At 44.6% G+C, this 25,977-nt stretch overlaps 1 protein-coding gene across 7 annotated transcripts in view; it reads left to right on the forward strand.

Annotated features, from left to right (window-relative positions):
• Positions 1-25,977, forward strand: part of PTPRS (protein tyrosine phosphatase receptor type S) — a 253,282-nt gene that overhangs the window by 108,235 nt on the left and 119,070 nt on the right. For 2 of the 7 annotated variants that reach the window (XM_032228406.1, XM_032228699.1), the window contains exons 6-8: positions 6,251-6,259; positions 18,217-18,327; positions 23,972-23,983. In XM_032228406.1, coding sequence (XP_032084297.1) covers positions 6,251-6,259; positions 18,217-18,327; positions 23,972-23,983 — 132 coding nt within the window. The remainder of the gene's footprint in view (positions 1-6,250; positions 6,260-18,216; positions 18,328-23,971; positions 23,984-25,977) is intronic. The other 5 variants (XM_032228491.1, XM_032228855.1, XM_032228642.1 and 2 more) reach the window with 3 other exon arrangements.

The following is a 25,977-nucleotide window of genomic DNA, read 5'->3' on the forward strand; positions in this document are numbered from 1 at the left end:
CCTTACTCAGGATTTATAAAGCGGTACTAATACGTCATGTGACTTCAATTCTACCCCTCTGTTTATACAACCAAGGATCGTCTTAGCTTTTTTGGCTGCTGACGCCCAAGGCTGGCTCATGTGTCCCCTGCACTCAATTCAGTTCTAGATTAACAGAGTTGGAAGGAACCTTGTAGGTCATCTAGTCCAACCCCCCACCTCCACCCAAACAAAGAGACCCTGCCTCAGGGGTGGGTTCCTGCCAATTCTAACCTCTTCTATGGAAGAGGTTCCACAAATCTACTGTGCCATTTAGAACCGGTTCCAGCTCCCCCCTCCCCGCCCGTCTGCACATCATCAAGATGAAGAGCGAGAGGAGGAATTCTGGGAGTTGAAGTCCACAAGTCTTAAAGCTGTCAAGTTTGAACACCCCTGGGGTTTTTTTCTAAAGGGTTAGGGGTGCAAGGGTCTTATAACTTGACAGCTTTAAGACTTGCCTGCTTCAAATGCCAGAGTTTCTGAGCCCACATTTTGGTTGTTAAGCAAGAGCGTTGTTAAGTGTGCTTCACCACATTTTATAAGTTGACCACGCCCACTCATTCACATGACTGCCAAGCCACTCCTACTCGGTCACATGGCTGGCAAGCCACTCCCGCCCGGTCACATGACTGTCAAGCCACTCCCACTCGGTCACATGACTGGCAAGCCACTCCCACAAAGCAGGCCACACCTACAGAAGCGGTTCTAAACATTTTTGAAACCCACCACTGTTCTACCTACACCATTCCAGGCAATGATAAACCACAGGATGAACATTTTCCAACATTCCTGTTTAAATGTCTCCTTTGGCCCAGGATGATCTTAAGAGAAGGACTTAGTAGATCAAATCTGGGTTAGCTTGGAAAAAGTTTCCAGATTTCTCTTCGTTTGGGGCTGGAATTCTGACTTTGAATTTCGGGAGCTTTAGCCCAATATTGTTAGTGCTCAACTTACAACCAGTCACTTAGTGACTGTTCAAAGTTACGACAGACACCCCCCCCCCGCCCCAAAGCTAATTAAAACCTGGTTCTAAAGTTCCTGCGACTGTTCACATACCCCTGGGTAATGTGACCGCATGTCAAATGCTCCGCAACCACATTTATGGCCGTTTGTCATGTCACATCATCACATTTTCTAATGTATGCGACGCTTGCTTTATCATGGCATTCACTTTACGACCGCAGTGTTGCTTAATGACTACAGCAAAAAAAAAAGATCTTAAAATTGGGTCGTTCATATGGGGGACCTGCTTTTATGACCGTCCCAATGGGCAGGTTCTGTTACAGTCGTAAATATACTGTCAGGGTTCCAAATAGCATCCAAAAGTAAATCAGAATCCAAAGTATTGCTCAAAGTTCCAATTTATTAAGAGAGCCATGTTGGCACATCTGGGAAATCCCGAATCTGAAAGCTTCCCGGTTTTCCCCACCCAGTTGAAAGTTCAAGATCTTGCCCCCACACCCACAAGTCCATCACATGGTCCAATCTCCCACTGCCACGCTGGAGCTTCCACCCATCCAGTTCCGGTCAGGTGCCGAGGTGCAAAGACAAAGTATGACCTTGGTTTTCTAGAAAGAATGTTGTTATGGCTACATAGCATCTTACTCCTTACAATCCCCCCCTCCCATTTTCCGACCATAGAAAATGCATAATAGAATAATAGAAAGTGCAGCAGGCCAAAGACCCAAAAGAAAAGATGGCTGCAGGCCTGACATATACAGGACTACCTGTATATTTTGGAAGGTAGGCATATAGTTCCATTTAAATCAGGAATGAGCAACGATGGCCCCTTTAAGTCCTGTGGACTTCAACTCCCAGAATACTTGGCTGGGTTAGGAATTCTGGGAGTTGAAGTCCACGGGTCTTAAAGGGCCACCGTTGAGCATCCCTGTGTTAGATGTTGCTCAGTTAGGAAGAAAAACAGTATTTCAATGCAAATCAATGCACATGTGGCAATGGCTGCTGTCCGAGGTCATAAACCGAGGACCCACAGGTGACAAACCCAGGAAGTGTCAGCAATGGGCAAACCAAAATTAAGATTGTCTTCACTTCAAAGCCAAGCTGGATCAGGCTTGGTGGTCCCAGGATGGGAGATCCCCAGCATCGCCAACCTCTCTGTCTTTGCCACGGAATCAGCCTGGATGTTCCCCATGAAATCAAGCAGGAGCTTGATTTTAAATCTTTTGCTTTCAAGTAGATTAACCTGGTTTAAATAAGGCTGCTTAAGGCAGTTGCAAAGTACAAGAAGAGGCAAGGAGAAATTTCCTGACAGTGAGAACAATTAATCAGTGGAATAGTTTGCTTCCCAGAGCTGTGCAGTGGTGGGATTCAGCCGGTTCGCACCTATTCGGGAGAACTGGTTGGTAACTTTCTAAATAGTTCAGAGAACCGATTGTTGGAAGAAATCTCCTTTTGTGTTTTTCCACTTTACAGGGCTAATCCTGTAAGGAAGGCAGGAAGGAAACATTCTGGTGTTGTTTCTAGCCTCATCTTTATTGCCCTGCTTACAGAAACTGCCTCTCCGGTTAACCCTCATTACATTGTAACAGCTAAGACGAAGCGGCAGAGAACCGGTTGTTAAATTATTTGAATCCCACCACTGGAGCTGTTGTACTTCATTGCTGGAGATCTGCAAGAATAGACTGGAGAACATTTAACTGGGATGACATAAGGTCCCTTGCCTTGAGTAGTGGTTGGACTAGAAGACCTCCAAGGTCCCTTCCAGCCCTATGATTCTATGCTCTAAGGGTGAATGGCAGGAGTTAACGTCCTACATCAGCTGCCAGAGACTAAACTGCATTGAGAAATTGAAAATGGGTCCTCTTTATTACTTTTTTAAAAAAATAGAACTATTATAACAGCTCTAAATTGTGTGTGTGTGTGTGTGTGTGTGTGTGTGTGTGTGTGTGTGTATAATATATGTATAAAAAAATTAAGTACAGGTAATCCTTGTCTTACGACCACAATTGAACCCAACATTTCTGTTGCTAAGTAAGACCATTGTTAAAGGAGTTTTGCCCCATTTTAACGACATTTCTTGCCACGTTGGTTAAACGAATCACTGCAGTTGTTAAATTAGTACCGTATTTTTCAGAGTATAAGACGCACCAAGGTTTTGAAGAGGCAGATTTTTTTAAAAAAATGTTTTTGCACTGAAAACCTCCCAAAAACGGGCCATTTTTCATGAAAACGGCCCCATTTTTTTTTTTAAAAAAGGGCATGAATAGCCCTTAGGAGACGTATAGAGTGTACTTGGGGGCGTGGGGGGGGGGGCAAAAATGAGCAAACAATGGTCCGTTTTTCACAAAAACGGGGCCTTTTTTGTCAAAAAAAGAGGAGGCATTAGGAAGCTTATAGAGTGCTCCTGGTGGCTGGGGGGGCAAAATTGAGCAAAAAACGGCCCATTTTTTTCTCATTTCTGCCCTCCCCAGCCCCCAGGAGCACTCTGAAAGCTCCCTAAAGGCTATGCATGGCCATTTTGGTGAAGGGGGCGGGGCTTCAGGAGGCAAAACAAATGCTGTGTATAAGACACACCCAGATTTTCAGCCTCTTTTTTGAGGGAAAAAGGTGCATCTTATACTCCGAAAAATACGATAATACGGTTGTTAAGTGAATCGGGCTTCCCCATTGGCTTTGCTTCTAAGAAGGTCTCAAAAGGGGATCACGTGAACCCCCCCCCCCCAGGACACTGCAACCATCATAAATATGAGTCAGTCACCAAGCGTCCGAGTTTTGATCACGTGACCACAGGGAGGCTGCAAGGGCCGTAAAAAACAACCCTAAGTCCCTTGCAGCAGCGCTGTCGTAACTTCCAACGGTCACTAAGCGAACGGTCGTAAGCCGGAGACTACCTGCGTTTCGAGAGCTTTTCCTAGACGCCTTAAAAAAAAAAAAGAACAACGATGTGGCTCTGTGACTGTTTGCATTTCCGAACGTCGCAATTCCTCCCTGCTGTTCGATGGGTCGCTATCACGATTTTTTAATTCTTCGTAAGGAAGAAGAGAACAAGAGACAGGAAGCTGTTAGAGAATATTTTGCATCTCATCAACTCCTCCCTTTGGCAGATTGCGCTGTGGCGGAACCATTAGCGCCAAGGGTGGGTTCCTGCCAGTTCTAACCTCTTCTATAGAAGAGGTTCCACAAATCTACTGTGCCGTTTAGAACCGGTTCAAGCTCCCTCCCCTCTCCGCCCGTCCGCACATCATCAAGATGAAGAGCGAGAGGAGGAATTCTGGGAGTTGAAGTCCACAAGTCTTAAAGCTTTCAAGTTTGAACACCCCAGGAGGTTTTTTTCCTAAAGGGTTAGGGGTGCGAGGATCTTGTAACTTGACATCTTTAAGACTTGCGTGCTTCAATGCCAGAGTTCCTGAGCCAACAGGACTGGAGGAGGAATTCTGGGAGCTGAAGTCCACAAGTCTTAAAGCTTTCAAGTTTGAACACCCCAGGAGGTTTTTTTCCTAAAGGGTTAGGGGTGCGAGGATCTTGTAACTTGACATCTTTAAGACTTGCGTGCTTCAATGCCAGAGTTCCTGAGCCAACATTTTGGTTGCTAAGCAAGAGCATTGTTAAGTGAGTTTCACCACATTTTACAAGTTGGCCATGCCTACCCAGTGGCAAGCCACTCCCACCCAGTCACATGGCTGGCAAGCCACTCCCACAAAGCAGGCCACACCTACAGAAGAGGTTCTAAAAATTTTTGAAACCCACCACTGATTAGCGCGGAGGGGAAAGAGCGGGAAACGTGCACGTTTCCATAATAAAATTGTCACGCGAAGCCCAAATATTCATTTTTAGAGGATGCGTCCTGTTATGAGTTACCTAGTCCCGCGACAAAGACCCATCTCTCCGGCACGTGATCCGTCACCCGTTGCTCTCCTGGCGTGCCAGGGAGCTGCTCTTCTGACTTCCGGAGTGTACATGCCAGGGGTGGGTTTCAACCGGTTCGCGGCGGTCCCTGCGAACCGGTTGGTCGGCGAACCCGGAAGTAATAACTTCCAGGAACGGCAAAGGGCCCAGCCGCCCGCCCGCGCTCCTTACCCGGTTTTGATGAGTTCTGCGCTTCCACGCATGCGCAGGACGCATACAGCGCCTGCGCGATCCTCTAGGAGCAGCTGGAGCATCGCACAGACGCTAGTACGCATGTGTGCGCCGCACGTGTGCACGAGGACGCCACCGGCCCCGTTCCAACCGAACCGGTTGGAACGGGGCGAGAAACCCACCCCTGGTACATGCGCACTAGTCACCTGCTCTTTTCGTTTCTGGCACGCATCCATGCGCCAAGACTAGCTGGATGGCGCGCATGTGCGCTCCGGAAATCAGAAGATCGTCTTCTCGACAGCTTCGTCAACGCTGACCTTATCTCTATGGTTTTTCTCCCTCCCTGTGGACTTCGGCTCCCTTGCTGGCTGGGGAATTCTGGGAGTCAAAATCCACCCGTCTTAAAGTCATCAAGGTTGGAAAAACCTGTCCCAGTTGTTGGAAGGAAAATCCCGAGCTGGGAGAAAAACCCTGGAAACAACATGGAGGCTGAAGGGAAAATTGGTTTATTGAACAGAGCCACAAAGCCAGCATTCAGTTCTGGGCCAGCTGAAGAAACGGATGGATGAGTGGATGGATCTTTATATCTTGTCTTATTTTCTTTTGACCCCTGAAATAAGCGCTTGGCCTTATTTTCGGGGAGGTCTTATTCTTTTTGAGGTGCAGGAGGAGGAGGAGGAGAGCGTGGTCACCTCATTGGCTGCTGCTGTGTTGCAATATTTTTCGGGAGGGCTTATTTTAGCCCATGCGCTCAAAAGCCCAAATTGTCCGTATTATTTTCCGGGGAGGTCTTATTTTCAGCGAAACGGGGTAAATCTTGAGCCTCGAATGGTTTGCTTCAGCCTTGCTGGCAGGGTTGGGAGTTCAAATTCATCCCCAATGGTTAGAACAGCCTATTCCGAACTTGGAGCAACTGCTCAGGGCGCCCATTAGGGATCAAATCTGGTTTTGAATTCTGATTTTTCCCCCTGAAGTGTATAAAACTCTTCCCTGGAATCTCTTCTCTCCTAATTACGCTGTGACCTCAACTGTTACTATGCAATCTGTGTTTCTATGTATATTTGTGGTATGTATTTTATGTACATTTTTTTGTTCTTGTTGTTGTTTCCTTTTCAAGTAACTGGCTTATAACAACCGTCTCCTTTGTATTTTGTTTTTTTTTTCTGTTTCCTTTTTCGTTTTGTTTACCTTCAAGATACCTTTGGTAAGTGAGGCTTCCGTTTAAATCGATCGATCCTTCTTTTAGAAGTAAAAAAAAAAAAAAATTAACAACTCTAAAACGGCTGCAGCCCAGATCTCCCCTGTCCTCTATCTTCCCACCTCTTAAACTAATTCTGTCTCGATAGCTTTCTCCCACCCCCCACCCCCCTTTTAAAGGCATGCCTCTCCTATTACTAACTGCCTTATTTTCCGTAGGATTTTCTTGCCCGGTTGAACTAACTCAGAAATGGGGTATTGCAGGCTGCAAAAAAAAAAAAAAAAAAGCAAAACGAAAATACCCAGTCTCCCGAATTTTTATCCCCCTTTTCACCAAACCAAAGCTTGGAACTTCTATCTGCCATTTCCGCAAACTTTCTGACATTGGCTAATATCCTACCGTTTTTTTTTTTTGGGGGGGGGGGGATAAATACAAAATGCGGAGCCTTGACCTGGAATTCCCCAAATAAATTCCACAGTTTGGTCCCTAAAATCGCTCTCTTTTTTAAATCTTCTTTCTACTTTGCCTCCAACGGAATCGAGGTTTGGAGTTTCACATTGAAGTGTTGAGGATTTTTTTTTTTGGAAAATATCCGTTTGGTTTTCAGGAAAGGGGTGTGAAAAGGGCTGGCCGGGATCAAGACTCGTGTTTTAAAAATTCATTTTTTTAAAATCCAGCCTTTAACGTACTGCAAAAGATTTGCCATACTTTTTCCATTTTTGGAGGCAGCTATCTATTCTTAAGTGCAAAACGGGACATCTCGGATGGGGGTAATAGTTTGCTCATCCCCTACTTAACCCTTAACCCTTGGACCTGAGGGCAGGACAAGAAGCAACGGGTGGAAACTAATCAAGGAGAGAAGCAACTTAGAACTAAGGAGAAATTTCCTGGCAGAACAATTAACCAGTGGAACAACTTACCTCCAGAAGTTGTGAATGCTCCAGCCCTGGAAGTCTTTAAGAAAAGATTTGATAACCATTTGTCTGAAGTGGTGTAGAGTTTCCGCCTAGCAATAGCAATAGCAATAGCAGTAGACTTATATACCGCTTCATAGGGCTTTCAGCCCTCTCTAAGCGGTTTACAAAGAGTCAGCATATTGCCCCCAACAATCTGGGTCCTCAAAAAAGCCTAAGCAGGGGATTGGACTAGAAGACCTCCAAGGTCCCTTCCAACTCTGTTATTCTATCCTATTCTATTCCTTCACAACGAAAGGACAAAGCAGAAGCAAAAATGATGATCAGGAAAAGGCTTAGCAAAATCCCCATAGAGGGAGGAGAGGGAGGGAGCCGAGGTGGCGCAGTGGTTAAATGCAGCACTGCAGGTTACTTCAGCTGACTGTTATCTGCAGTTCGGCTGTTCAAATCTCACCGGCTCAAGGTTGACTCAGCCTTCCATCCTTCCGAGGTGGGTAAAATGAGGACCCGGATTGTTGTTGGGGGCGATATGCTGACTCTGTAAACCGCTTAGAGAGGGCTGAAAGCCCTATGAAGCGGTATATAAGTCTAACTGCTATTGCTATTGCTATTCCCTATTTTTCTCCCCTCTGCCCCCCCCCCTTTTTGTTTTCCTGTTTTAGGGATTTTTCAGTCTCTGGGATCCTTTCCTTAATTTAAGGACCAGCGACATCGAAGTAACCCCACAATAGAACATTGCAAATTTTCGGCGCTAGGATGCCTGCATTTCAATCGAACGCCATGAAATATTCTAATGTTTTGAATGCACCGTTTTTTGGAGCAAACGCCCTACTTGGGAGCCAGTGCTTCTGCAGGAGCTACCCCAGGGAGGTGACTTAGAGAGGGACCCACAGGATAAACCGATCTGACTCCGCTTTCCCGGAGGGAATTCCATCAGCAGATGCTATGGGCTGTCTTCCCTTGGTTGTCATGGAGATGCAGCCTCCGCTCAGATGTACTTTAAGGATCTCTTCCACATCCCATCGAGAGCTTCATGGGATTGGGGGGAGGGAGGGGGCTCAGCTCTTCAGCCTGTAATTTCAGGGGGGCCTTTAGTCCCAGGCAGGGAGGACTACAGTGTCTCTGAGCATAAGCAGAGGGCCTGAAACCCCCACCTTCCTCCCCTTATGGTTGCCAGAAGTGATGGGGATTTAGATGGTGGCTTTGTAGATAGGCTTTGAGTCCCAGCATCCCTTGCAAACACAGCCCAGGGTTAGGAGAGGAATTGGGGGGAGTTTTGAGCTGGTTTCACATTGCAAAGTACTAGGAAGGTTTGGTAGCACCTGGAAGGTCTTATCTGGGTTTGGAAGCTAAGCAGGGTCAGGCTTGGTTATTATCTGGAGGGGCGCCCACCCACGATAAGGAAATTGGAAAAAAAAAGTATCTTGCTGTAGTCAAAGGAAAAGAGAATTGATTAGATTATATTAGATTAACAGAGTTGAAAGGGACTTTGTAGGTCATCTAGTCCAGGGGTCTTCAACCTTGGCAACTTTAAGCCTGGAGGACTTCAACTCCCAGAATTCTGCAGGCAGTTGGCTGGGGAATTCGGGGAGTTGAAATCCTCCAGGCTTAAAAGTTGCCAAGGTTGGAGACCCCCTGATCTATTTCAACCCCTCTGCCCAAGCACAAGATCCTACGGCGATGACGGCAAACCTTTTTCTTACGGCACGCCAAAATTGCGCATGTGTGCCCATGCCCACACCAATTCAATCCTCTCTGCCCACCTGTGCGCACAACTCCTCCCCAGGCTCCGGAGGCTTTCCTGAGGCCTGGGGAGGGTGAAAATGCCCCTCCCAGCCCCCTAGGGGCCAGAGGTGAGTTCCTACCAGTTCGCACCAATTCGGTAGAACCGGTTCGTCAAATCTACCGAACCGGTTAGAAGAGGTTCCACCAGAAAGCAGGCCACACCTACAGAAGAGGTTCCAAAAATCTTTGAAACCCACCACTGACACACACACACACACACACACACACAGAGACTCACACAGAAAGAGAAAGAGAAAGAAATAAAGAAAAAAAGAAAAAAGAAAGAAAAAGTGAGAGATGAAAGAAAAAAAGGAAAAAGGGACAGAGAGACAAAAGGAAGGAGAGAGAGAGAGAGAGAGAGAACACATGGCCGGCAAGCCACTCCCACCAAGTCACATGGCCAGCAAGCCACTCCCACAACGGAGGCCACACCCACAGAGTAGGTTCGAAATTTTTTTGAAACCCACCACTGCTAGGGGCCCTCCGGAAGCTGGAAATGGATCATTTCCGAACTTCTGGTTGACCCATTGGGACCGTTTTTTGCCCTCCCCAGGCTTCACGAAAGCTTCCGGAGACTCATTCCTGAACTTCTGGTTGGGCTGTTGGCTCTGTTTTTCAGCCTCCGGAGGCTTTCCTGAAGCCTGGGGAGGGCGAAAACGGCCTCTCTCCGGAAGGGCGAAAAATCAGCTAGCCAGCACGCACTTGTTGGCATGCCAGCAAATATGGCTCCGTGTGCCACCTGTGGCATGCATGCCATAGGTTCGCCATCACAGTCCAACACCATTTCTGACAGTCCAATCTCTCCTCGGAAGCCTCCAGGGATGAAACTCCCACAATCTCCGAAGGCAATTTCTCTTCCATGGGTGGATTGTTCTCACTGTCAGGAAATTCCTCCTTATTTCCAGGTTGAATCTCTCCTTGATCAGTTTCCATCCATTATTCCTTGTTCAACCTTTGAGTGCCTTGGGAAATAGCTGGACCCCCCCCCTCCTCTCTGTGAAAGCCCCTCTTATTTTTTATCTGGGCCAAGATCCGGTCTGTTTCAGTCCTACTTTTTATCCCTTGCTTCAGAAGTCTGCTCTGGTCTTGCTTGATATTTTCGGCCCAATTCCCTTTTAAGAGTCACATTTGAAAGGGGGGGGGGGGGAATCAGGGTTTTATACCGGCTTTTTTTACACTCCACTTTGGGGGGGGGGGGAAACCTAAACCTCTTTCAGCTCTTTAGATATGAAACTCCAACAGGAAAAGAAAAAGATCTGCCATCTGTGGCCCGTTGTCTCAATGCCGTCCCCGTCCCCTCCTGGTTACCTTTGTCAAGGTAGCTTAATAATCAAGTATTAACCAAGCAAAGACAGTCCCAAGAGTGATAGGCGCCTTGGATGTGATCCCAAAACATCTGGAGCATTACTGGAACACTACCGGCATTGACAAATTCCCCATCAGTCAATTGCAAAAGGCAGCTTGTCTTGGAACGGCTTGTATCCATTCCTCACTCTGGTCAACAACGTTTTCCTAAACCATTCCAAATTTGAGTCACAGATGGCAGATATTTTTTCCACTCTGAATCTATCTTTCTTTCTTTCTTTCTTTCTTTCTTTCTTTCTTTCTTTCTTTCTTTCTTTCTGTCTCCCTTTCTCCCCCTCTCTCTCCCTCCCTTCTTGCCTTCCTTCATTTCCCTGTCTTCATCCTTTCCTTCTTCCTTTTCCTTCCTTCCCCACACCCTCTAAGTTTACTTTCTCCCTCCCTCCCGCCATCCCTCTTTCCTTCCATTTCCTTCCTCCCTGCCTGCCTCCCTCTTTCCTTTTCTTCCTTTCTTTCTTTTTCTCCTTCCCGCCCATCCTCCCTCTCCTTCCTTCCTTCCTTCTTTTCTTCCTTCTTTCATTCCATCCTTTATTTCCCTCTTCTTTCTTTCTTTCCTCCTTTTCCTTCCTTCCTTCCTTCCTTCCTTCCTCACTCCCTCTTAGTTTCCTTTCTTCATTCCTTCCTCCTACCTGCCCTCCCTCCCTCCCTCCTTCCTTCCATTTCCTCCCTCCTTCCTTCCATTTCCTCCCTCCTTCCCTGCCTGCTTGCCTCCTTTCTTTCCCTCATTCCCTCCCATCCTCCCTATCCTTTTCCTTCCTTCCTTCCTTCCTTCTTTCCTTCCTTCCTTTATTTCCCTCTTCTTTCTTTTCCTTCCTTCCTCGCCCCCTCCTAGTTTCCTTTCTTCATTCCTTCCTCCCACCTGCCCACCTTCCTTCCTTCCTTCCTTCCTTCCTTCCTTCCTTCCTTCCTTCCTTCCTTCCTTCCTTCCTTCCTTCCTTCCTTTTCTTTCTCTGTTTGAGGGTGTTCTGTTTCTCCCAATAAACCTTACTTTATCTCACTCTCTCGTTTCCTTGCTCTTTAAACCCCCCCCTCACCCCCACCCCAGCTGCTCTTTCACAGTAGCTGGTCCAAATTAACATTATTCCCTCTCCTCTTCCTCGCCTACTCTCCTTCCTCCCACAAGCTAACAAGCTCTCTGCTTTGATTAACCTTAACCGGTAGTTATAACTAGATGCTAACTCCTTCCTTTAGAATAGACAATGTGTTTTAACCTTTTCCTTAATTAGTAACTAAATCTAACTAGATCCTTAACCACCAGCTATAACCACCTAACCACTCCCTTTCCCACTCCACGGATGTTAACTAATCAGAAATAATAACCACATTGTTTTTATCCCAGATCCTGAAAATGGTGCATTTGGGGTAGCATGGAAGGAGGGGGAAAGAAAGAAAGAAAAAAAAAAAGAAAATGAAAAAGCAAAAAACGAATCATTGGTGTTTCTGCAGGGGGACAAAAGGCTGGAGGAAAAATGAATTGGTATTATCCTTGCTTCTCCTGCAGATATTATTCATAAATTCTGGCAAGTCACACCAATAGGAACATTTTAAAATATTTGCATGGGCCACCAAGAATTATTAAGACAGCGTCTGTGATGCTCAGGGAACCTGGATCCAGAAAAATATCCATGAAATCCTTTGCTTTGTTTTCAGGATTGGGGTTTTAAAAAACAAACAAAAACCCTTTTTGAGAATTTTACAAAATGTGCTTCTTGACTTGAGAAATAAACCTTGAAAGAGCCAGTGGGAGAAAGGACAATGGTGATGTTTCCCAGGCTGACAAAATTTATTTCCCACAGAGTGGAGGGCTTGAACCACAGTACATTCTTGGGCCAGGCTAGGGGGGGGGGAAATAGGGCTTCTGTTCATGTGCAGAGGGCCTGCCTTCGCCAATAAACTGCTTGAAGGCATTTTTCAAGCTAGGCAATGCTACTCAGTCTCAACTTTTTAAAATAAGTCAGATTCCTCCCTCCCCCCCCCCAAAAAAAAAACATGATTCTCTTAGTAACCCCGAGGACAAACCTCCTTCTGGGGTTCTGCTAATTGTCAAATATTTTTTCTGCAGGTTTCCTGGGTAACAAAAAAATAAATAAATAAATGGAAATTATGTTCTCCTTCTGTTCCTCTAAAATCTCCTAATTTTTCCCCTGCGCACTCGCAGAAGTGAAGGCATTTATTTTTTTTTTGCAAAATGGATCCACTTAAGTTTCTAGTCCTCATGAGCCTGATTCAAGATCTGGGTCAAAACAGGCCTTGATCTTATCTGAATTACTATTATTATTATTATTATTATTATTATTATTATTATTATTATTTGCAATAACTGGGGTAGGTACGGAACAACAATTATTGCATTTTGTTCTGTAAATTATTACATTTTGTTCTCTAAATTATTACATTTTGTTCTCTAAATTATTACATTTTGTTTTCTAAAACTTGGGTTCTTCGGAGATTTTACTCGAATAATAGCAGCCCCTCCACCCGTCCTCATTCCCCCCTTAACCAAAGGGAACATAGGCACCAAAAACAGAATTGCAGCTAGTCCTTGACATACGGCCACAACGGAGAGCAGAATGTCCGTTGTTCAGCAAGGCGGTTATTAAGGGACCGGCATCTAACTATTACGACCTTCCTTGCCACAGTTGTTAAGCGAATCGCTGCCGTGGTGGAAGTGAATCCCGCAGCCGTTAAGCGAATCCAGCTTCCACCCCACGCCTTGACGTTGTTTGTGGGAATCTGGCTAGGACGGTCGCAAATGGTGAATCACGTGACCCCAGGATGCGACAGCCGTCATAAACACACGCCGGTTTGCCAGGCGCCCAAATGTTGATCAGGTGACCATGGGGATGCAGCAGCGGTCGTAAGTGCGAGGACCTGTTGCAAGTCGCCTTTTTTTCCCAGCGCCATGGTAACTTTGAATGGTCGCTGAACGGACGGTTGTAAGTCAAGGACTACCTCTGTGTGTGTCCCACCACCCCAAATCATGCCCTGGAGAAGCAGCCTTAGAAACTCACACCCATTTTTCTCCTGGATGCCTTCCTCCCACTGGCTAATCCTGAAAAAAAAAAGAAAAGAAAAATCCCGTTTTTCCCCCCACTTGGCTTTTCACTTCTGTGTTTGTTGTTCTTTTTTTTTTCTTCTGTTTCTTTGTTTTGTGTTCCTTTTACTTACAGAAGGTACTCCAATCCGAGGTAAGATCCCCTTGCTTTGTGCTGGAGAGCACAATTGCCCCCTTCCTTAAAAAAAAAAAAAAGAGAGAGTATTTTTCCTCTCGATTATAACCAGTTATTGTAACATGTAGTTGCGTGGCCTGTTGTTGTCGTTGTTTCTTTCCCCAATGCAGAATTGTGTTACCTTGTCACTGTTGGAAAATGTCATTTCCTGCCTTCTGTGCATCTCTTCTGTTTTCTGTGCCTTCCCTTTTTTTTTGTTTCCTTCCTTCCCTCTGAATTCTGACTTATTGTCCAGCATATGTATATATCACCCGATCGATAGACAGACAGACAGACAGACACATAGATAGAGAGAGGGGGGGGAGAGAAAGTGGGATATATATATATAGAGCACAGGTTCTAATCCCAGTAAGGGTATGGCTAGCTGATGAGAGCTAAATAGCTTGAAATAGATCTATACTAGTCTCCCTTTATTTATTTATCAGCATAAATATAACACACACACACACACACACACACACACACACACACACATATATATATATATACACACACATACATACATATACATATACATACACACACACATACATACATACATACATACATACACACACAGATAGACAGACAGACACACATAGAGAGAGATACATGATAGATAGATGATAGATAGATAGACAGACAGACAGATAGACAGAGAGATAAACAGACACATAGAGAGAGGGAGGGAGAGAGAGATACATAGATAGACAGACAGATAGATAGACAGACAGACAGAGAGAGAGAGATACATAGATACATTGATAGACAGACAGATAGATAGACAGGCAGACAGACACATAGATAGAGAGGGGGGAGAGAGATATATATACATAGATAGACAGATAGATAGACAGACTGACAGAGAGACACAGATAGAGAGAGAGGGAGGGTGAGAGAGATACATAGATAGACAGATAGATAGACAGACAGACAGACACATAGAGAGAGAGAGAGATACATACATAGATAGACAGACAGATAGACAGACAGACAGAGGGAGATAGGGGGGAGAGAGAGAGATACATAGATACATAGATAGACAGACAGACAGACACATAGATAGAGAGAGAGGGAGAGAGAGAGAGATAGATACATAGATGGACAGATAGACAGACAGATAGATAGACAGACAGACACATAGAGAGAGAGAGATAGACAGACAGACAGGGAGAGAGAGATACATAGATACATTGATAGACAGACGGACACATAGAGAGAGATAGAGGGGGGGAGAGAGAGAGATACATAGATACATAGATAGACAGACACATAGATAGAGAGAGAGAGAGAGATACATAGATGGACAGATAGACAGATAGATAGATAGACAGACAGCCACATAGATACAGAGAGAGAGAGAGATACATTGATACATAGATACATAGATAGACAGACATAGATAGATAGACACACACACACATACAGGGGTGGGCTTAACATTTTTTTAACAACGGGTTATCTGCCCAGTTGCTGGGTGGGCATGGCCTAGTCAGCCTCCTGCACCGCTCAGGCTCCAACGCCCTCCGGAGGTCGGAATTGGGCCCATTTCCAGCCATCCGGAACTTCCGGAAGGCCCATTTCCCCCACTCCCCGAGCCTCCAAACAGGCCCTGCACTTACTATCTTGCATCCAAAACGGGCCACGCCGAGACTCCTGGGAGGGGTAGGAGGGGCGGGGCCAGCCAGGGATGGGATTTGGAGGTTCTCTGAACGGCCCATAATGTTAACTGTGAGTTCTCCTGAACCCGGGCAAACCCGTATATGTCTTTGGTTATTCAGGTTTTCTCCCGCATAAATTTGGAAGTGTCTTGGCGACATTTCGACGAAGTCTCATTCGTCATCTTCAGGCTGGTTTGCTCAGCTTTGCACAAATAAAAATATATATAAATACACACCGTATTTTTGGAGTATAAGACGCACCTTTTTCCCTCAAAAAAGAGGCTGAAAAGCTGGGTGCGTCTTATACACTGAATACAGCATTTTTTGCCTCCCAAAACCACGCCCTGTTTTTTTTTGGGGGGGGGGAAATGGGCCCATTTTTGTGAAAAACGGGCCATTTTTGAGAGGTTTGCCGAGTGCAAATTTTTTTAAAAAATTTCCTCTTGAAAACCTTGCTGTGTGTTTTATACTCCAAAAATACGGTGTGTGTATGTATGTATGCACACACACATCATAGACACACACATACATGCATATATAAAGACACAGGCACACACACAAAGAAGGGGGGGGTTAAAAAGGTTCCTTCTGGAATGTTCTCTTTTCTCCTCGCTGGATGGACTGGGACACCTCTGAAAAGGGGTAGAAGACTTCTTAAATGCAATTTTTTTGCAATTTATGGCCCTGCAGGTTTAAAATGCTGGTTTTTCACAGGCTTGAATTGGTGGGGGGGTGGGTTAGACATATCTGTCTTTTCTTTTTTTTTTGGTGTAGGGATCTAAGAATAACTCTTTCCCACATTCCACCGAGATGACAAGTGTTAATTTGACACAGCTCCGCAGTGCAGGACACAAGAAGTGGGATTTTTTTATTTTTTTATTTTATTTTTTTAATGAAATCGCAGTGGTGTTTTCTGGTGTGGAAAAAAAAAACACAGGAGGAGGAGAGAAATCTCTCCTGGAAATATAAGAGACGTACAGAATCAGAACAAAACAAGTTTTTTTTTTATTAAGGAGGCCAATTTTTCCTGATCCCCTTGGAATCCTCTCGTAGACTCTCTCTGAAGATGGAGAATTCATTTTTAGCTAAATAGCAGAAAATTAACCCTACCCTAATTTGGATGGTCCAAAGACCAAATCTTGAGGACCAGTAGCAAAAAAAAAAAAAAAAAGGAAGATGATCTATCAGGGCTATTGCCTAGATCCGTGATGGCATGCGTGCTGGAAGTGACATACAGAGCCATCTCTCTGGCCACGCCAAGCTGTCGCCCATTACTCTTCTGGGTTCCAGCGCACTGGCCAGCTGGTCTTCACACGCACGGGAGTGTTGGAAACCGGAAAAGCAGCCGTCCAGGGCGCATGCGCGTACTGGGAAGATGATCTTCGGGTTTCCGGTGCATGTATGCACACCAGCCACCTGTGTTTGTGCATGCATGCATTTCAGAAACCGGAAGACCAGGTGGCTAGGGCACACATGCGCACCTGAAACCGTTAGATTATCTTCCCAGCACGTGCATGCATACCGGGAAGATGTTCTTCTTGTTTCTGGCACTCACATGCGCAGATGATGCTCTTCCAGTTTCTGGTGCATGCCTGCGCACAGGCTACCTGGTCTTCTGGTTTCCGGCGCACAAGCGTCCTAGATAGTTTTCTTAAGAGCCTCCATGCACAGGGGCAGTCAACCTTGGATTGTGAGAGCTGAGGACGAGGAAGATTTCATGGTTTGGTGGTGGAACTTCCATAACTCTGCCTCCATCCATAGAGACAGTCAACCTTGAGCCTCCGTGCATAGGGGGCAGTCCACCTTGAGTTGTGAGATCCTGAGGATGAGGAACTTCGAAGGGTTCATGATATGGTAGTGGATTTTCCCTAAATCCAGAGTACAGACGAAATGGCCTTGAGGGATAGGAGGAAGATAAAGGAAGCCAGAGTCCAGGGTAGGACTGTAACATATGCAAGTTAGGGAGATGGAAGAACGTTCAGATTTTGTTATTATAACTTTATAATAAAGGTAGTATGGGTCTGCAACGGTGTTTTTCAACCTGGGCCTCTTTCAGATGTGTGAACTTTTAACTCCCAGAATTCTGTGCTGGCTGGGGCATTCTGGGAGTTGAAGTCCACCTGTCTTAAAAGTTGCACAGATTGAAAACACGACTTTGATTTGTAATTACTTTCCTTGGAGATGGGACATTGCAATACACTGATTTTACTGACAGTGAGAAAAATGCTACGTTCTTAGCCAAAGCTGAATAGCAAAAGCTGTTTGGTTCATGGGTTGTTATTTTGTTGTTGTTGTTGTTGTTGTTGCTTTGGGATGTGCCAAATCCAACCTGGCAGCTGGAATAACCACAGGAAAGTGTCTTGCATTTGTGGCTGTTTAAGGCTGAAGAGGGAAGCGCAGCCTAAGGGTTGAAAAAGTATACTGGGCTGCAGGAAAGAGTTAAGCACAGGAATAAATTGCATTGTGGCATCTTTGGTGTTCTCCAGTCTTGGCTGGGTTTTTTTGCGGATGTTTCATGACTCAACTGGGGAACATCATCAGCGCTAGAAGGATGTGAGGTTGGCTCACGGTTGATATTTATTTATATGTCATTCGGAATCAAAAAACTAAAAAAGGAAACCAAAGGACTAAAACATCATCAATCAATACACAGATAAGCAGGGATTAACCCCTGACAAATAAACTAAGAACAACACCCTAATCGAGAAACTACCAGAGAGGAAAACCACGCTCTCACCAATCCTGACAGCAAGGATATAAAGAGAGAGCAACTCCCACTCCCTTCTAGCACTGATGATGTTACCTAGTTGGATCATGAGACGTCTGGAAAAAAAAACCCATCTAGCTCAGAGAGCACCAAGGATCACACAGTTCAACCCTGAGCTCGGGATATGCTATCGGTAATAATTGGTGTGTTCGGCCCCTTAGAGCCGTTTCTCCCTTTTGTGCCCAATCTGCCCTCGGTCGACAATTAACGTATTTCTCGGCATCTCCTCTTTCCTTTTTGTCTTCTTCTCTCTTCCCGGCTTCAGGTGGGCTTCAGATCGAGAGCAGCGAAGAGACGGATCAGGGTAAATATGAATGCGTCGCCAGCAACAGTGCCGGAGTGCGCTATTCTTCGCCCGCCAACCTATACGTGAGAGGTAGGGAGCGCCGTGACTCACAAGAATGGCAAATGTGACACACACACCCCTGCCCGCCCTCACACGCATGCACGCAGACACAACAAGGTCTTTCGGGAGCCTTGCGTGGCCTTTTTTTACGAGATGGAAGAATTCGGGCTGACGGCCTCTCTCAAAGGAAGGAAGTTAATTGGGGTCCTAGTGGACGGTCATTTAAAAATGAGCCAACAGTCAATCAGAATAGAGCTGGAAGGGACCTTGGAGGTCTTCTAGTCCAGCCCACTGCTCAAGCAGGAGACTCTGTAACACCCCCAGACGAGAAGCTGTCCAGTCTCTTCTTAAAAACCAAAAAGCGATGCAGACATTAAGTGAATCGTGCTCAAATTTATACCCTTTTTTGTTACTGCTGTTAAGTGAATCTGGATTTGTTAAGTGAATCCAACTCCCCCCCCCCCCCCAATTGACCTGGCTTATCAGGTCACATATGATGATCATGTCACTCCGAGATGCTGCAAACAACATAAATACTTGCCGGTTGCCAAGTGCCCAGATTTTGATCGTGCCTGTGACGGTTTTAAGTACCAGTTACAAGTCACTTTTTTCAGCACCGTCGTAACTTATAACACTTCGCTAAACGGGTGGTCATAAGTCGAGGATTACCAGTAAATGGGAAGAATTCTGTCCCTCAGTGAAATGTGTAGGGTGTCAGCGTTCCAAGTATCATGTAGAATTGGGATAATGTCAGCGTTCCAAGTATCATGTAGAATTGGGATAATGTCAGCGTTCCAAGTATCATGTAGAATTAAATCAGAGTCCAAGGCAAAACGATCCTTAAAGTTCCAATTTAATAAAGCAGACGTCTTAGCACATCTGTGTTAATCCCAATTCTGGAAATGACATCAGAATCCCGCCCAGTTAAAAGTCCATGATCTTGTCCCCACACCCACAATCCATCATCACATGGTCCAATCTTCTTCTTCCATGCTGGCATCCACATCCAGTTGCTTCCGGCCAGGTGTACTGGTGCGGAGACAAAGGATGACCTTGGCTTCTAGAAAAGAATGATAACAATACATTCCACAATCCTACTCCTGTCTATTCCCCCCTCCCATCAACTATACTAATGAAACAGCATATTGAAATAAGAGAAAGTGTGGCAGGCCCAAATTCTAAAAGGAATATAATTGCAGGCCTGACATAGGAAGCATTTGAAAGATGAAGGGTCATCCTTTCAAAGGTTTAAAATTCAAGGCATTTTTTTAATTCCTACATCTTCCCAAGAGGTATCCAAGTTAAACTAAGGTTTTTAAGAAGAGACTGGACAGTCGCTTATCTGAAATAGTATAGGTTCTCCCGCTTGAGCAGAGGGAGGGACTAGATGACCTCCAGGGTCTCTTCAAGCTGTATTCTATTCTATTCTCGAAGCAAGAACCAACCTAGAACTAAGGAAAAACTTCCTGATGGTGAGAAGAATGAATCAGTGGAATGACATGCCACTAGAAGTTGGGGGGTGTTCCAAGTTTTTAAGAAGAGATTGGACCGCCATTGGTCTGGAATGATATAGGGATCTCCTGCTTGAGCAGGGGGTTGGACTAGAAAACCTCCAAGGTCCCTTCCAATTCTGCTAGTTGTATCTCCCACAAGGGGATGTTTGGTATCCCAAGTGGCCCAATAAATTGCAAATTTGTTGGTTCACTTTTCTGTGCACGAAATTTTGGTAGCAGAATGCGGGGCTGATTCAGATGAAAATTAACGGTGGGCATAAAATGCCTTTTTGTAAGGTGCTTTCTTAAGCCCCAGGAAAAAAAATTCAGCCGAACAACACAATTCTTTCCTCCCAGGAAGTATTATTTTCAAAATATTCACTAGAAATGAGTTAGGGAAAGAACCAGAAATGCAAAGTAAGCAGGTTCTTCAGAATACAGATAGTCCTGGATTGACGATTGCTAAGCGAGGCGATTCGTGTCCGATTTTAACAATCTTTTTTTTTGCTGCGGTCATTAAGTGAATCGCACAGTTACGAAGCAAATCTTGCTTCTAGGAAAGTTGCAAATGGCGATTGTGTGACTCCGGGACTCTGCTACTCTCATCAACGAGGGGTCTTTGGTGCTCTCTGAGCTTGGTTGTTTTCTTGCAGACATTTCACTGCCCAGCTAGGTAACATCATCAGTGCTAGGATGGACTGGAGTTTTGCTCTCAAACCGTCGTAGCACTGACGATGATACCTAGCTGGGTCATGAAACGTCTGCGAGAAAACAACCAAGCTCAGAGAGCACCAAGGATCCCTCATTTCAACTGCGAGTTACGAATTTTCTCCTTTATCGATACTGTCAGAAATACATGCCAGTTGTCAACGTGCCTGAATTTTGATAAAACGACAATGGAGACGTTGTGATGGACATACATGTGAGGGGCAGTTATAAGTCAATTTTTTCAATGCTGTTTGTTAGGTAAGCTCCCCGTTGGGAGAGTGAGTGCGTTCAGCCAAACGTTGTGAGAGTTGTGTTGGAAAACACACAAACCAGCATACAGAGACACTGCAGTTGAAATGGGCTTTTACTTTCGTGGAAATAGAGGTATCAGAGTCCATCAAACAGTCCCAAGTTATACACGGATAAGACAGTCAGTCATCAACGTCTTCCAGTTAAAGGATAATCCAAATAACATAGTCCATAATTATATAAACAGTCTGGTACTCAAAGTTTGCTAGCAGTTGCAAAACTTACAATAGCTCACGGCACTTTCTAACAGCCAGCTTCCAAAACACTCAGATTAGATCAGCCCAGCATCTAACAAACAGAGAGCTAACAGTCGTTCTGGCTCCCTCTTATGGCCGATTGAGGAAACAGCAACCAATCCCATTTTACAGCATGATTTAAAGAAACAGGTACAGCATTGTTACATGATTTATATATTGCCAACCCAACCATTAGATTATATTCCTAACACCGTTGCAACTTCGGACAGTTGCTAAACAAGCAGTCGTAAATAGAGGACTATCTGCATTCAGAAGAGAGGTCATTCTTGGCCTTTGTCTGGCCTGCCCACAAGCTTCCAACATTTTGAATTGACAGCTTTCAATCGATCTGAACTGGATCGGTGAATTTTTTTCCCTTGCACTGATCTATTTTTTTTTTAAATCTGGCTGAATGTTTTTCCTTGAATTTTCTTCTTTTTTTTTAAGTGGGAACGTTTTCCGTTTCAATAGCTGCCCCCCCTCAAAAAAAGCCCCCCACAAAAACTACCATTTGCCCCACGAAAATCAGATCAGCCGTTTGAGAGGCTCATGAATGTTTATTAAAAAAATTATTTGCCTGGCTGGCCACCATGAAGTTACAGGAGGCTTCGTGAGGCTGTGGTCCCATACGTTCTTCCAGAAAATGTCACTGGTTTTTCACCCGTATTTTTCAAACCCTTCCCTTCCTTGCACATCTATGCCAATGGTTTTGTTTTTTTTAAAGTGCATTTGTTACTGTATTGTCATGATAATAATGAGATATAGATTGTCTTCTGTTGCTTATGTCTCTTTGGAACTATCGCTTCAGGCCGCAAAGGATGAGATGTAGTTTTGGGGGGCAGATTTGCAGGATTTCCCCCCCCCCCCGGTTACAGTCTCTCAGTCTTATTTTTATTTATTTATTAAATTTATTTGCCGAGCCTAAAAGTGGAGCTCTTGCCTAACAATCAGGAGGCTGTGAGTTCAAATCTAAGTAGAGGGCAGCTATTTCTCTCTCTGGGCAGGATGAGAATATATCTGCTAAATATAACTCTGTATTGGCAACAGGAAGGGCATCTGGCCACTAAACATTCAGTTACTCCATTCAGTTGCCCAGGCTCCACCCTGCAAGGGATTATAGGATCATTAAACTGGAGATAATTATGAGGGTGGTTAAATTTATTTTGCCACCCGTCTCATTTCAAAGAGACTCCAGACGGCTTCCAGCGTAAGAAACATTTTAAAAGGCCCTTAAAATCATCAGATACAAAATGACAAGTTGCCAAGCTTTTAAAATGAGCTGGCGATCCGGGGATTTCTGCGGGCGGCCATCGAATTCTGCAACGCAGAAACAATTCCTTTAGTGTCATCTACGTACAGACCTGAAATTATTTCATTCCCGCTGGAGATAACGCTGGAATATCAGGCTGCCCTGAAAATCTTGACCTGAAATTTATTTATTTATTTAAAATAAAAACATCCTACCAGAATTCACACTTGTTGTAGTGGTGCTTAATCGGTCAGCGCACCAAAAAAGTAACGTACAAAAGATTGCAAGTTTTTGAATGCTTTACAACAAGTGTGAATGAAACAAATTCACCACTCCAAATTTATCCGGTCGGGGTAGACCGGCACGTCCCGCGTGTGCAAATTTACACAAGAGCCCGTTCTATTTGAACCCCTCTTTTAAGAGGCTTCGCGGAGACTTTTGCCCCCAGTTTAAAAAACGGGGACCGATTTCCATGAAGTGAGCTCTAGCTAATTTGGAAGGTTAATTTGGGTTGATATCTCCCCAAGGATTGAATTTTGGGGTGGGGGTGGGCAGAAATGATGGGGTGGGTATGGGAGGGGTCTTCGACGCCTTGTTTTTCCCCCCTTCGTTGTCGCTGCACTCAAAAATTCTCGATGTTTTTTTTTCTGACTGTTTCTTCCCGTAACATGCTTGTTTCTCTTAATGACTTTTGAGATTTGCGGGTGAGGGGTGTGTGTGGAGGGAATAATAGCTCAAGTTATTGTTTCCTTTTCTTGGGTTTTTTGCTTTTCCCTGAACAGGAAAAAGAGGTCTGGTTTCCACCCCTCCTTTTTTTCTTTTCTTTTCGTCTTTTTGTTATGTTGGTGGAGGGGAAGAAGATTCAAAGGGATTGGGGTTCGAAGCATGTCCGTATGGAGGCGAGGCTCCCGTCACACAATTTCCCGCTTTAATTCGGCGAGATTGGACTGATCCAAAGATATGGAAAATTGCCTTCTCCCTCCCTCCCCCCCCAAAATTTCAAAATTTGGAGGTTCCGTCAAATTTGGGGTTTTTGCTAGCTCGAGCCAAATCGGGTTGGTCCGTTGCAACCTGCAGTCCCGTCCTGAGTTTCTAGGACGCGACTCCCAAACCCATGTGGACATGCCTCGAACAAGTGTCAGGATACTTGGCCCTGCCTGAAATATTTTTGGTGGACCGCGGAAGAGATCTAACCCACGGCAAGGACCCCACGGTGACGGAGGTGGTGGGAATCACACGGTCCTTGTTAATCTTTCTTTCCTTCAGCCGCAGGGGGGGGGCGGAGGGGGTGATGTTGGGGAGAAAGAGGGGGTGGGCCATCCAGCAGTGCCAGAGGGGCTTCTGAATTCTCGGGAAGGGGGGACGGCTTCTCTTAAACCGGCCCGTCCGGGTTGATATGAGGCGCCCCCCTCCCCAGAGACCTTCAACTTTCCCGGGGCCTTCTTTGGTGGTGGCCCCGATGGTTTCGGAAGGAAAAAAGGGACAGATTGGAGTTTTTTTTTTTTTAAAGAAAAAAAAGTTTTTTTTTTAAGTTAAAAAAACGGAAAGAAAGAGAAAAAAGCAAAATCGATTTGCAGTTGGCTGCCTTGAAAGGCCTTTTTTTACTCTCTCTGTGTTCCCTATTTTTCTCTCTTCCCATGTCATTGTGTTCCGCATCAAACCCCTTTAACATCCCTCAGAGCTACGAGAAGGTTGGTGTGGTTTTTTTTCTTTTTTACTTTCTTTACCCACATTTTTACATTTCTTAAAGAGAGAAGTATATATTATCTATTATCTATAACCTTTATCTTTTTATAAAAAAAAAAAGAAAAAGAAAAGAAAGAAAAAAACTACGGTGAATGATGATGATTTAAATAAAACAACTAACTAAATAAGAAAAGCTCTTTTTATCGATAAAGGAATATGTCTATTTTAGCAACAAAAAAAATTTAAGAAAAAAAAATTAAGAAAAGAGAGAGAGAGAGAAAGAAAGAGAAAGAAAGCAAGAAAAAAAATCTCTTGTCGATATCATGATTTTAAAAAAATAAAAATCAAATATAAGAACGGCGGGCGAGATCTGCTCGTTCTCGGGTCTCGCCGGAGATGAGTTGAGTTGCATTGTGCCCCTCTCTCTGCATCCTTGGTAACGTTGCTGCGTTGTATGTGTACTTTTTTTCTCCTCTGTACGGACGTTTGGGCCTGATGCATGATTAGGAGAATGTGAACAATGATCTTTGCATGCCGGTCCTTTTTATTTTTCCCAAAAAAAAAAAAAAATTATTTGACATTTTTGTTTTGACGGCTTTATTATTGTTATTTTAAAAATCCTTTGGAGGAGGGTATTCTTCCAAATGTGCGTATGTGTGTGCGTGTGTGTATATATATATCTATATATCTATATCCATTTTTTTAAAAAGATATTTTATGTTTTCTTTTTATTATTATTATTATTATTCAGTGGATTTCTTTCCCTCCCCCTCTAAGCTATCCCTGTGTGATTCTCGATTTGTTTGTTTATTTATTTATTTGCTTTTGGAGGGTTGTTTTTCTCTCTCTCTCTCTCTCTCTCTCTCTCTCTCTCTCTCTCTCTCTCTCTTTATTTGGGATTCATTGGTTTTGGATGTTGTGTTTCCTTTTTTTCTTTTAAGTTGGTTCGGCTATGCTGCAATTTATTCCAAATGCATTGTGGAAACAAAAAAAAAAAAAATTAAAAGCCAGTGCTCCTGCTTTCCCTTCCTACCCTCTCCGATTCTACCCCGTTTTGCATTCCTTCGATAATTGAAATGAAAATGACAAGCATCACACAGTTCTGGAAGGTTTCCAATTCGGGGCATAGGAGATATGGCGCCTTTGTTCCCTTAACTGAGTCACGGGAGTGCGATGTGTGTGTGTTTTAGGAACACAAATAAGGGGGACGTTTGCCCAGCTGTGTAACGCCCAGGGGTCTAAATTCAATCCCAAACAGAATTGGTCCTGAATTCCAATGTTCACTCCATCAATACTATTCTATTGGACTCATCGCCTATCTGGTCCTCCATGAAAAAGAGCTGAATAGAAAGAACGTCAGGGACTTCAAGCTTCTCTCTCCAACAGAACTCTATGGTAGCCAAGACATGGCAGCATTTTCAGGCCCTGATTGGCTGGGGAGGGGGGGGGGGGTGCCAAGCTGTGGCTGTAGCTTCCTGACCAATGGGAAAAGGAGATAGCCACCGGGGTGAAGCCATGCCAGGACCCTCTTGTTGCAAGGGCTCATGGGATATTTTATTTATTTAGGCATTTAGTTATTTTTATTAAGGTATTTATTAAATTTCTACCTCCCTCAGCCAAGAGACTATTAGGGAGAAGAGGGAGGGCTAGAAATCAATGCAATACATATAGGTAGTCCTCAACTTACGACTGGAATTGAGCCTGGAATTATGGTTGTAAGTTGTTGAGGTCATTAAAAAAACCAATTTGCCCCCATGGGCCTTTTTTTTCTGAAAGTAAATGCTGGAAACTGGCAGCATAAACCATGGTTTGTTTAACTGCTTTTTCATTAAACCATGGTTTCGCTAATACAGTTTTTTTGGGGGGTCACTACTTATTTATTTTTAATATATCCTACTTAGAAATCAGCCATTTCCCTTACAGAGGGAGATACTTGGCTATAAATCGCCCTTTCCAGTCACAACTGAGGCAGAAAAACCAATTTCTGAGTGAAGAGGGC

This window comes from Thamnophis elegans, chromosome 1 (genome assembly GCF_009769535.1).
Source record: "Thamnophis elegans isolate rThaEle1 chromosome 1, rThaEle1.pri, whole genome shotgun sequence".
Taxonomy (NCBI): Eukaryota; Metazoa; Chordata; class Lepidosauria; order Squamata; family Colubridae; genus Thamnophis; species Thamnophis elegans.